This window comes from Myotis nattereri (genome assembly GCF_964212035.1).
Source record: "Myotis nattereri genome assembly, chromosome: 10".
In the NCBI taxonomy this organism is placed as follows: domain Eukaryota; kingdom Metazoa; phylum Chordata; class Mammalia; order Chiroptera; family Vespertilionidae; genus Myotis; species Myotis nattereri.
The window spans coordinates 22,848,679-22,862,019 of record NC_138085.1 but is presented as its reverse complement, the minus strand read 5'-3'; the positions used below and the strand labels follow the sequence as shown (position 1 = coordinate 22,862,019).

Below are 13,341 nucleotides of genomic sequence, written 5' to 3'. Positions count from 1 at the left end.
TATGCACCCAATATACACCACAGTATACACCCGCAGTATACACCTGCAGTATACACCCACAGTGTGCACCCCCAGTATACACCCGCAGTATACACCCAGTGTGCACCCACAGTATACACCCGCAGTGTGCACCCGCAGTATACACCTGCAGTATACACCCACAGTGTTCACTCGCAGTATACACCTGCAGTATACACCCAGTGTGCACCCACAGTATACACCCGCAGTGTGCACCCACAGTATACACCTGCAGTATACACCCACAGTATGCACCCGCAGTATACACCCACAGTGTTCACTCGCAGTATACACCTGCAGTATACACCCAGTGTGCACCCGCAGTATACACCTGCAGTATACACCCGCAGTGTGCACCCGCAGTATACACCTGCAGTATACACCCACAGTGTTCACTCGCAGTATACACCTGCAGTATACACCCAGTGTGCACCCACAGTATACACCCGCAGTGTGCACCCACAGTATACACCTGCAGTATACACCCACAGTATGCACCCGCAGTATACACCCACAGTGTTCACTCGCAGTATACACCTGCAGTATACACCCAGTGTGCACCCGCAGTATACACCTGCAGTATACACCCACAGTGTGCACCCCCAGTATACACCTGCAGTATACACCCAGTGTGCACCCGCAGTATACACCTGCAGTATACACCCACAGTGTGTACCCGCAGTATACACCTGCAGTGTGCACCCGCAGTATACACCACAGTATACACCCACAGTGTGCACCCGCAGTATACACCTGCAGTATACACCTGCAATGTGCACCGCAGTGTATATCGCGCTCCTTTGTGGCCAGCTCTGTGCTAGGCGCCAAAGGGCAGCAGGAAGCAGGAGCCATTTGGTCTCTGCACTCAAGGAGCTGCTGGTGTGTGTGTGTGTGTGTGTGTGTGTGTGTGTACAGACCATGAACAAACAAACAAGAAAATATCAGGAGGTGAACCCCAGGAGTAATTGAAAGACAGGGTGACGGTGCCGGGGTACTTGGGTTGGGTGGTCAGGAAAGACCTCTTCAGCCGGAATCAGAACGACAAGAAGCTCCAGCTGTGCTGAGTCCTAGGGGAGGAGCTTCTAAGGCAAAGGGGACAGCTAAGGCAAAAGCCAGCGGGGCCTGCTCTGACAAGCCAGCCCTGGTCACCTTGCTGAGCTCTGTCCCTGCCTCGGCAGACTCAGCATACCGTCTGCCCGCCCCGAATGTGCTGGAACATTCTCTCAGCACTCTGGGTAAGGGGTTGCACCTCCAGTGGCCAGGCCTGTCCTGCCTGTCTCCGGGACTGAGCTGGAGGATTGGGCTGTACCCAGCACTTCTGGGTTTGCGGGTGGGGGAGTGGGGGGGACTCTTGGGAGGGTGAGCACATTCTCAACCTCCCTGCCATACAGCCTGGCTGGCTGGGACCCAGGCTGCCCGGGGCCCTGAGGGATGTTCTCTGAGCTGCGAGGAGGTTGTAGTCAGAGCTTTTTGGAGAGCAGAGGACCGGGAAAGAAAACAAGACTGCCTTCCACTGCCCTCAGGATGCCTGGCGCTGGCACGGAGGTCACTGAAAGGGAGCAGTTTCAGTTGAGTAGCATTTGTTTTCCACGTATAAAAAGTGATGTAACAGCCCTGGCTGGTGTGTGCAGGAGGCCGCTGATTGGTCTCTCCCTCTCCGTTCCTCTCTCTAAAACAGTGGTTCTCAACCTTGGCTGCACATTAGAATCACCTGGTAATCTTTTTAAAATCCTGATTTCTGGGCCTCATCCTCCAATGAGGCCAATGAGGCCCAGAAATCAGGATTTTAAAAAGATTCCCAGGTGATTTTAATGTGCAGCCAAGGTTGAGAACCACTGCTCTAAAAAAAAATCAAACATATATATGCACTTTCTTTTTTAAAAAATGGTATCACCAGGGGCTGCAGGAGGAGGGGATGGAGGAGTTAGTGTTTTACAGGTGGTTTCTGTTCGGGAAGATGAAGTTCTGGAGATGGCTGTGGAGACAGCCTCACAACACCGTGAACGTACTAAGGCCACTGAACTGGACACTTTAAAATGGCTAAAAATAGTAAAGTTTATGTTATCTAAACTTTACCACAATTTTAACAAAAGGCAATACACATACCCTGCTCCCCACTCTATCCTCAGAGCCTAGCACACAGCAGGCATATACAAGTAACTGTCCAACGCAGGGATATGAGTGAAAATTCAAACCGCCTGGCTCTCCCGGCCGGAAGCACCTAACCTTTGGGAAAAGCATGGGGACCAGCAGGCCAAGGGGAGAGCTGTTCACTCGCCCACCGGCTTCCCAGGCCCCAGCAGACACACCTGACAGAGGCGCAGACTCACCTGGGCCTCCTCTTTCCAGAGCAGGGCTGCCTCCTGCTGGCCCAGCATCCGGGCAATGACCACGAGGCTGAGCTGGCGTCGAAGCTGCCTGTGAGAGAGGAGGGAGGGGACCAGAGTGCGCAGTCAGAGAGGAGGGGTTGATATCCCGGGGGGGCGGGGGGGGCGGGGGGGAGAGGGGGCGGCGGGGGGGGACACCCACCACAGAGAGACGAACAAGGGAGAGCCGCTCTGTCTGGAGTATGTGGGCTTTCTCATTTATTTATTTTAGAAGTAATCAGCCACGCATGATGGGAAAGTTAAAAAATAAGCAAACAGAAAATGTAAAGCAAGTGGTCATTTCAGGGTCTGGCACAGTGTTTTCTTCTCAGTCTGTTTTCGCCCTGTGCTTACACTTATCTGTGGACACAGGGATGGGGCGTGACCGAGCCCTCTGCACAGGCCCTGCCTGTTCCTGCCTTCCAGCCCGTGCGGGGTCAGGGAAGGTGGGCCGCCTGACTTTCCCTGGGAGAACCCCTCCCCCAGCCCAAACCTGGCTCCCAGGGTGGGCGAGTGAGCCGGGCCTGGCCCCGCACAGTCCCCGTGAGCGAGCCACTGGGCGGTGCGGGTGTCTTGGCCGGACCTGACCGCTGAGTGCGTGCCTTTCCAGCAGGGCCACTTATTTGGCAGAAGTGATCCCCCAGCGGCTGGTGGCCATCTGCCTTCCTGTGGGCGCGCCTGAAGGATGAAGCAGACCGGATGGAGAGCGAGCCCTGGCAGAAGCCAGAGCAGCTGTGCCTGAAGCCTCCAGCCCCAGGACCGTGCGCTCGCTAGCAGTTGGCTGGTTGTGTGAGCCAACGAAGTCCCGTTTGCTCGAGTCATTTTGAGCTGGCTTCTGAGTCTAGCACCACACGGCTATGATTCACTCATGATGGGCTGCCATCTCCTCTCTTTAGGAGTGAAGACCTCTGATGTGAATTTGAGATGCTAATCGTTGGGCTCTGATTTCGAGTCCTTGAGGGCTGGAGTGAGCCAAAGAGAAGAGAGGAGGGGAGTGGAGACCGGAGGGGGGAGAGGTGATGGGAAGGGGTCCAGGGTCCCTGCTCCACTCCTGCCACAGCCTCCACCAGGAGGTTACGTCTTCCATGCACCCCCACACCTGTTGCCCACCTCGGAGCAGATGGCAGCCCCTTGCATGCACTTTGATGTGGCCGCAGCCCCTACTTCCTGCGGAAAGCCGCCACCAGGGAAGGCGAGGAGAGTCCTGAGCTGGAGGAGAGTTGGGCTGCAACTGCTCCTCAGAGGAGAACCGCCCTCCAGTGACTGCACTGTGGAAGGACCACAGCGTGGACTCAGCAACTAAAGGAGGGAGGGGACGTGGGAGCAGCAGGCTGAGGGCAGCACTCAGAAATGACGCTGCCCTAGGGAAGGACTTGGGGAGCAGGACTGAGCCTCCTGCACCCTCCACCCCATGCCCAAGGCTGCCCAGGGCCCCATGGTGCTGGGACTGCGTGGCTGGGCAGGCTGGCATCTGAACCTGGGTCTCATTTATTTTCTTCACTAGCACTTAGTCAAGAAAGTCAGAGGAATCAACAAAGCGAGGCTCTTGATTAAACAAAGAAAAAAGGCAGCAGCCGGCGGTACCACTCCCACCAGGATGAACATGAGGAGGAGGGAAGGCCCAGTGCCAGGAGGGTGTGGGCAGAGGGGCTCGCGCACAGCTGGTGGGAGCGCACCCTGGGGCCCCCACTCAGTAAACTGGAAGATCTACGGAAGCCACCCACATGCCCACCTCGTGGCCCCGCAGTGCTCGTCCCGGACACCACACACGGAAATAAGGAAGGCGGAAGTGCGGCCGCACGGGGTGGGTGAAAGATCCTACAACCAACCCTGCACGGATGACCGTAGACCGCCTGCCAGCTCACCCAGCAGCATTCACGCCCCCCTCAGTGCCGTGTGCAGAGGCCAGACACAAAGGAATAGCCCTGGCGGGCAGCTTGGGCAGAGCCGCGTGCAGATGTGCCAAGGTTGCGGTTCAATCCCGGTCAGGGCACGTATAAGAATCAAACAACGAACACATGAATAAGAAGAACAACAAATCAATGTTTCTCTTTCTGCCTTCCTCTCTCTAAACATAGATCAATAAAAAATTAAAAATAATGTATGTATGATTTCACTTATAGAAAGAACAAAAATGGGCAAGTACCAGGCGTTGGAGTGGGGATACTGGTGACACATGGTGCGGCAGGTTCTACTCACGTTTCATTTCTCTTCTTTTTAAAATATTTTTATTGATTTCAGAGAGGAAGGGAGAGGGAGAAAGAGATAAAAACATCAATGAGAGAGAATCCTTGATTGGCTGCCTCCTGCACGCCCCACACTGGGGATCGAGCTCACAACCCAGGCATGTGCCCTGACTGGGAATCAAATTGTGACCTCCGGGTTCATAGGGTCAATGCTCAACCACTGAGCTACACCGGCCAGGCATGGCTCATTTCGTGATCTGGGTGCTGGTTCCACAGGCTCAACTTGTGGAAATCCGCTGAGCCATACACTGACGGTCTGTGTTCTGTTCTGTTCATATGTTACAGTACAAATAATTACTTAAAGAAGGAATCCAGCTGGGGGAGGAGATAGGATTGCCAGATTTGGCCAATAAAAATATAGGATGCCCAGTTATTTTTGAATTTCTTATAGATAAACAAAGAATGTTTCAGCATACGTTTCTACCATGCCATATTTGCATGGTATCTGGCAACCCTGGGAAGGTCTGGCCACTCCCATCCATTCTTGACGGGGAAGATGTGACATTAACCAGCAAGAGGTCGTCTGACCCTGTCTCCTGTCAGCCTTGACCTTCTCCGCAGAGGGCTGTGGGTTCCCACCTCACCTCCCGAGTCCTGAGTGGACTGCACCAGCACAGAACACAGGAGCCCTCATCCTGGGTCCCCTGCACTTCTGAGTACCCCTCATCCTGAGTTCCTACGCCGCCGAGCCCCCTCAGCCCCACCCTTCAGCCCTCCCTGGGCCCTGGCCCATCACACACCCTGCGTGGCTTCCCTTCACAGTGAGCCAGGACCTGCTCTGCAGCTGCTCAGAGCCCCAGCAGCTGGCGGGGAACACAGTGGGAGGTAAATGGCCCCTCTGAGCTGCTGCGCAGAGCGAAACGTGCAGCCAGAGTCAGAAGTCCTGCATCTGGGCGTCAGTAATCCAAGCCAGGACTGCGAGGCTCCTTGGCACAGTGGGCAGGCGGGGAGGGCCCCTGGGTGGGGGTGCGGGCGGGCAGTGAAGCAGCCGGGGTGGGTCCAGAAGGGAAGAGGCGGTGGGTGGGTCAGGACAGGGCGGCTGTCCAGAAATGAAGAAAGGCCCAGAAAAAGCACTGAGGGGGTGAATGGATACAAAAACCCACATTTGAGCGCGATGCTCCGCCTCGCCGCCTGCCTTCTACCCTAACGGCTCTCCCAGCCTTTTAAACACAGTCCCCTGCGCTCTCAGCTCCCACAGGGAGAGGGGACAGGGCCCCTTTCTAGTTTTAGACAGAGAAGTCACTCTGCAGAGGAGGAAAAGCAAGGATGCACCCTAAACACCCCCCACCCCCACCCCGCTGCAGGGGGCAGGCAGAGGGCCGGGCAGCAGAGGATGGCCTGGGCTCCTCCCCCCTGGAACTCGCACCAGGCGGACAAAGGAGGACGCAAAAGCCACTGGAGCGGCCCAGCCACTGTCATATAAGGCAAGGCTCCAGCCCAGGCGCAGCAGGCCCGCCTCGCCCTGCCCCCGCCACTCCCGGGGCCTCCCGAAGACCAGGACACTGGAGTAGCGCTCAGAGGAGCCCCAAGTGCTGGGGAATTTGGAAATGATTTTTCCAAACACTCAGCAGAGCTGGACGTGGAATGCACCCCCTCAGCTCCTTCAGGGACAGCTCAGCCGGCACCCTGCAGAGAAGGCAGGATGGCCACCAGGCAATGCGGGTCCCCGGTTGCCCGTCTTCCCTCCTCCAGGAGCCAGGCCCTGCAAGGCTGAACTACCCTAAAAGGCCATCAGGCATCTGGCCAAAGGCGTGAGCCGCCTTTTCCATGTCTCTAGGGCGGCTCAGGAAGCAGCAGCAGCAGCAGCAGCAGCAGCAGCAGCAGCGGCCTGTTCTGAGTGGAAATGCTGCCCAACACCCTGCCTCAGGGTGCCTGCCCGGCTCACCTCTCACCCACCTGCCCCAGGCCCTTCATGAGGTCTCCCTCCTGCGCACAAGCAGGCACTGCCCAGGCAGAAAGAGCCAGGGCCTAGGCCAGTGATGGCGAACCTATGACACGCGTGTCAGAGGTGACACGCGAACTCATTTTTTTGGTTGATTTTTCGTTGTTAAATGGCATTTAAATATATAAAATAAATATCAAAAATATAAGTCTTTGTTTTACTATGGTTGCAAATATCAAAAAATTTCTATATGCGACGCGGCACCAGAGTTAGGGTTTTTCAAAATGCTGACACGCCGAGCTCAAAAGGTTCGCCATCACTGGCCTAGGCTCAGAGCTGAGGACCACCTCGTCCGTGGTCTGCGGGCATCCACACGCAGGCTGCGGCACCCGACTGTGGGCACACAGCGGGGACAGGAAGAGACGGCGGGCGGGGTACAGACAGCCACAGGCCCGTTCATGAACCGCCGTGTGGCATCTCGAAGGATCCACCCTCTTCAACCAAGATGAAACCCACGGAGCGCTGCCGCTCTCCACTGCGCCCGAGAGCCAGCTCTGCAGGTCCCCGTTCTGTGCACGTTTCAGCCTCGCAAACCCACCTGCGGGCGGGAGCGGAGCGGGAGGGTCTCTCCGCAGGGGGAGCCGGTGAAAGATCCTGGGGAGCAGGCGCAGTCTCTCCCGGGATGTGCTGGTGCCACACAGGCGACCCCATAAGGAGCACTGGGGGCCCCTTCCTGATGCGCATTATAACTAAGCGGAAAGGTTACTGCTCTTTAGCAAATACATAAAGCTCATATGGACAATCGCAAGACAACGTCCTCCCTTCCTTCCTCTTTGTTTTGGTATAACCTTAGGCTTAGAAAACACCTAAACATCACCCTCTACCATCTGCCTAGCCATCCATTCCAGCAGCCCTCACAGGTTGGAGGGAGGTGCAGCGCTTCCACCAGCTTCTCCCCTCGCCACTCTGGGCTGGGTCCTCCCAGGGCATCAGGGCAGGGCAGGCACCCAGGGCAGAGGCCCCACGATGCGGGGCAGTAACGAATTGAGCCCAAAGGCTTTTGCACACATCTTGCTGTCAAATCCCACTTCCTACACCTTGCTCTTAATTGTGCAGCCGGGTGGGGTCTCTTTTCTACCCAGCCCATCACTAGGGTGAGTTGAGATCTTCAGGGATCTTCCTTTTGCTGTCAGTTGTATTCATGCCCGGCATGAATCTATTGTTCCGCTGATGGCCTCCTCCGAGGAGATGCTGCGTTGCCTGGTCAAGCTGGTGGTGAAGACAGCAAGCTGGTGGCCACCGCTGCCCCCAAGCAGACTCCATGGCCAGCAGTGCCTTCTGACGATGAGCCCGTCCAGGTTACATCCCTCGGCCCACGTTTCCTCACGGCGGTCCACGAGATGCAACGACGGCTCTACCCAATGCCCTGGGAGAACCTAGGTCTCCAGAGTACTTCCTGGCTGCCTGCCAGAGGAGAAATGAAGCTCGCCTGGCTCGATTTGCTCCCGGGAATCCTGGACGGCTGTGTGCTCACAGCCGTCACCAGGGAATGCAGCGCGGGCGGAGAGCACCTTCTGCCCCTCCCCAGGCCCCGCTCTCCCACCCAGGGCACCCTCTGCCCCCCTCACAGGGCTGACACCACGTCCCTTCACTGGAGGGGACTTCACTTCCTCCCACACAGCCACATGCTGCCTACGTCTCCTCCTAAGGCCTCAAGTCCCTTCGGCCAGTACGTGAGTCCAGGTGAAACATTATGCCCCGGACAAAGAACACAGATGCAAAAGAGGAATTCTGTAGTGCTTCTCTCTTTCCATCAGTGTGAACATTTCACTGTCAACCCAAACAGCACTCCCGGCTGCAAAAACAGCTGCACACCCTCCCACAGGCCTTAGCTTTCCGCACAGTATTATCACCGGTCCATGTGGTGCACTCATCTCGCTTTTGAACCCTTTCTCCCATCTCCCTTGCTTCTCCTTTTTCTTTTAGAGAGAGAGAAAGGGAGAGGGATAGACAGAAACATGATGAGAGAGAAACACTGACTGGTTGCCTCCTGCACGTCCCCTACTGGGATTGAGCCCACAACCTGGCATGTGCTCTGACCAGGAATTGGACTGGCAACCTCTTGGTGCAGGGCGATGCTCGACCACTGAGCAACGCCGGCTGGGCCACAGTCAGTTGTATCGCAGGATCTCCTAGGCCCGGCTGAGCCATCTTTGTTTTTGGAGTCCGCCACTAAAAGATCACCTCTCTCTCCACGCTTTTTGAATTCTGCCCTCCAGAAGCGCCCGCTCCCCCAGCATGCTCACCGAGCCCCCCTTGCCACGCTCCTCCCTGGGCAGGCTCCAGCTCGAGGGTTCTGCAAAGGGTGCCAGGCATCAGAGCAGTGGTTCTCAACCTTAGCTGCACATTAGAATCACCTGGGAATCTTTTTAAAATCCTGATTTCTGGTTCTCATCCTCCGGAAATTTCATGGGGCCCAGAAATCAGGATTTTAAAAAGATTCCCAGGTGATTCTAATGTACAGCCAAGGTTGAGAACCACTGCACCAGAGGCTGTGGCAGGTGGTTTCTGGGAGGAAGAGACACCTTGCTCAGAGCCTTGTCTTGAGGGTGAGGAAATGTTTACCAGACAATGGGAAGGAGAGGGGAAGAGGCTTCTCTAAGAAGAGGGGGCGCCCTGGCTGCGGGGCTCAGTTGGTTGGAGCCATGTCCCGATGTCTTGGGGTTGTGGGTTGGATCCCAGTCCGGCACATACAAGAATCAACTAATGAATGTATAGGTAAGTGGAGCAGCAAATCGGTCTCTCTCTCTCTCTCTCTCTCTCTCTCTCTCTCTCTCTCCCCCTTCCTCTCTCAAATCAATTTAAAAAAAAACTTTTAAAAAGAAGAGGGAACAGATGTCAAAAAGCTTAGAGATATATGCTCATGGTTTTGGTGGCCGCAAAGACTTAGGACATGGCTGGAGCATGGCAGCAGGAGGAGGGGAGAAGGTAGAATTGGGAAAGAGGCCCAGAGGCCCTCCTATGTGAGGCGGGGCTGCTCATCCTGAGGACCGGAGCCTGGAGGGTTGTAGGCACAGGAGCGACACGGCCGGATGTGTGTGAAGGTCACACTGCTGGACAGCGGGGGGGGGGGGGGGGGGAGTTGGTCGGCGGGACAGAGCCTGCAGGAGACAGCTCCGATTCCCTGGCGGAAGCCCCGGGCTGGTACTGCGAGCTGGAATGGTGGCAGCCACGGCAGGATGACAAGGAGGGATGTGTATTCCCCAGCGTGGGATGGGAAGCCTGGCGGGACAGAAGGCGCCCCGCACTGCCAGGCTTCAGGTGGTGGGCAGGTGGTAATGCCACCATGGGGCCATGGGCAAGCGGGGCGGGGGGGGGGTGCCCTCCTTGGCAGGTGGAGACTTCTGCTTCACGCATGCGCACTGGGAATGCCTGACGCACAGGGGAGTATGGCCGCAGGTGTCGCCTTGGCAGCCCTGCATGTAGTTGGAGCCGAAGCCGTGATGTGGATGGGATGGGTCTCAGGTCAGGACACCCCTGGAGGGGAGTGAAGGCAGCAGGCTTGGGCCAAGGGGAGCCAGGCTGTGATGCATTCATGGCAAAGCTGACCGGACAAGGAGCTCTGGGCTGGCGAGGTCCTTCAGAGACACCCGGAGTGGGGCCTTTATACCCCATCACTGGGCTGCCCCTGAGGGAGGGGCCCAGCCTTGGGGAAGGTGACCGGCTTCCACAGAGACAACCCCGGGGTGGGCTGGGGAGGCAACAAGATTCCGGCAGCTGGGTAGGGGCGTCGAGTTCCCCAATGGACAGAAACCACAGTGTCCGGCCCAGAAGGTGCCCTGAGGCGGCGCCCGATGCAGAGAAGAGGGCCTGGGAGAATCCTGACGCACAGCAGGCTGGAGGGCAATCGGTGATGGCGACGGAGGAGGGGCACGGGAGGGAGGGATCAGCTGTGGTCCTGTGGAACCGGGGAAGAGGATGGTTGAGACACTGTTCATGAGAACGAGCCACCAGGTCCCTGGTGTCAGCAGCTGAGGAGAGGTGGTGCCACAAGGTACATCTCGTCCACTTCTGGCTCATAACTCACTCCAACCACCTCCCTACACACTCACTCCTGAAAGCGAGCCAGCCTCTGCGGCCACTCCCCTCCCTCTCCTGCTTCGTGGCTGCGTTTCCTTTGCTGTCTACCTCCCAGCTCCAGCCATGACCCCTTGACCTCCAACATGACCTTCACCTTTGTTTCTTGTTCCTCCAAATGTTGAACCCTTCTGAAACATTGAGGGCATTTTTATACGTTGGCCGCCTCCTTCTAGAACATTCTGAATGTCTTCCCAGGTGAGAACCCCCTACAGCACTCTGAGCTCTGAAGAACCAGCATGTGCCCAGGTTCAAACAAGGAGCAAGAGGAAGTGGGATGGAAGTTTGGAGAAGCAGCAGGAGGTGGAGGGACGGGGGTGGAGACAGACTGTTCTAAGGTAGGAGACTCACGAGGGCGACGATTTGCTGAGGAGGAAAAAACCAGCAGAGAATAAAAGCTAAAGGTGGAGGAGTAAGTCTGCTTCATCAGCCAGCTCCCCTCGGTGCTCAGAATCACTGCTTCAGGCAGAAAGGGACTGTGCTGAGAGGACACTGGGGGCCTGGAATTCAAGGTGCAAAACTGGGCTTGAAAACCAGTCAGGAGCCAACGGCCATGGCAGCAGTGAGCAGGCAAGTCCTGCAGAGGAAGAGCAGGCAGCTGCTTCGGGGCTCCTTGCCACAGGAGCATCTGCCTGGTGTGCCCGCGAGCCCCTAGGAGGTGACAAAGCTCTGTGTAGAGGGAGCACAATGAGGGACTTCCTGCACCTAGGAAGGATGCCCAGCATCAAGGAACAACCGGCTCTTCCCCTTAAAAAGAAAAAGAGCCAACACCGGACTGTATCTCCGTCACAGAGGCAGAGACAAGAGGCAAATTCTGGCCTGCACATAGTCATCCAATATTCAGGAGACTGACCAGGTTACTCCATCACTGGTCCAGGCGGAGGACCCCTGCAGGGAGCTGCGCTCTAAGGGGCCGGGGGAGAGAACTCACGAACAAATGCCCGGAGCGTGTGGTACTTGGTAAGTCAAGAAGGGAAAGGGAGACATTCAGGTCTGGAGGCCCCGCGGAGGGAGCCGACTTGGAGAGGATGGTCAGCTGAGGCCTCTGTGAGGAGGCAACATTTGGCAGAGATCACAGTGATGCAAATGTGTGTCTCCTGCCAATGTGGGGGAGGGGAGTGTGCTGGAAAGAGGGGACATCAAGATCCAAGTCCCTGTGTGCCCCAGGGACAGCGAGGGGCAGAGCAGCGGCAGGGGCCACATCACAATGTGCCTTACAGGCAATCTTGGAATGAACGTCCCTCCCAGCATGATGCGAAGCCTTGGGGGAGTCTTAGACAGGGAAATGACTCACTTTTTTGTGGTGGTTCTTTCACTGCTAAATGTCCTGTACGTGAGACTATTACGTTAAAAAACACACGCACAGGAAGCAAGGCCTTAACTTTCTGAGATACCTACTGAACTAGAACGATCTGATGCCTGAGATCTGTTTCCCGATGATCCGGGGGAGGAAAGGTGGGGAGAGCAGGTAAGGGTGGAAGGAATCACCAAGGCCATAGTGAATGTCTGTTGAGATGGAACATGGATGTGTGGAGCCCATTATACCAGTCTCTCTACTTCTGTATATGTTCAAAATGTTCTGGAGCAAAACTTTAAACAATCATTAAATAGCTTGGCCAGTGTGATGTTCAGTGGTTGAATGTCGACCTATGAACCAGGAGGTCACGGCTCAATTCCCGGTCAGTGCACATGCCCAGTTGTGGACTCCATCCCTGGTAGGGGGGCCTGCAGGAGGCAGCAAATCAATGCGTCTCTCATCATTGATGTTTCTATTTCTCTCTTCCTCTCTGAAATCAATATAAATATATTAAGAAAGAAATATCTGAATAGGTGTGCAAAGTTCGTATACATGGAAAGTCACTGGGTGGGTTAGGGGCCTGATCATGCGTCCATCCACAAGGGAACACTGCAGCTGTGGAAGAGAAGGCCTTCCTCATGAGTGTGCACATGCATGTGTACACGTATATGTATATGTACAGTATATGTATATGTGTGTACAGCCCAGTTCTTTCAAATACCAAGCAAAAACTTCCCTTTCAGGACTATAGGGAGGCTTCCTCTCCTTCAACCAGTCATAGGAAAGAGACTGAGCCCCATCTCAGGACTGGAGTTGGGCTCAGGCTGGTCAAACCCCGCTAGGCCCAAGGGACATGAGGCTGAATTAAAGCTACAAGCTCCTCCACAAGCCACCCTGGGGATGGAGCTGCAGGGGCTGGCCCAGTGGGGGTGCCTTGAAGGCTGGAGGTTCTCCTGAGGTGGACCCAGGCCAGGTTGTAAGGGTGGGCAGGGGTGTCATTCTAGGTGGGAGGAGCTTCAAGTGGACCAGCCAGGAGAGCAGAGGAGCTGGGGAGTGGCCTGCTCAGGGAAGGGCAATACACCCTGAGACTGGGCTAGTGTGGGAGAAGGAAGGAGGAGAGGAGAGGGAGGCCATGGGTGCACTCCCCGTGGGCTGAGCTTGTTCCTCGCTCAACAGTGTGGGGCGCTGTTCTAGTGCGGGATGTGGCGTGACCAGGGAAGGGACCTGCTCCTGGAGGGCCGCAGCCACAAACAAGGAAACACAGGAAGAGCACTTGGGGCAGAGACCAACGCAGTGCAGACATAACAAACGATAAACCGAGAGTGTGAGAGGGGGATGGGAAGGGGCAGAGGTCAGGGGACCTCACGCAGGGAGGTCTAATGACAAGAAGGAACC

At 56.1% G+C, this 13,341-nt stretch overlaps 1 protein-coding gene across 1 annotated transcript in view; it reads right to left on the bottom strand.

Moving 5' to 3' along the window:
- The window catches only part of FAM178B (family with sequence similarity 178 member B), an 83,935-nt gene that overhangs the window by 23,732 nt on the left and 46,862 nt on the right, over nucleotides 1-13,341 (bottom strand). Inside the window, exon 9 of the mRNA XM_081100674.1 lies at nucleotides 2,349-2,436. Coding sequence (XP_080956800.1) covers nucleotides 2,349-2,436 — 88 coding nt within the window. The remainder of the gene's footprint in view (nucleotides 1-2,348; nucleotides 2,437-13,341) is intronic.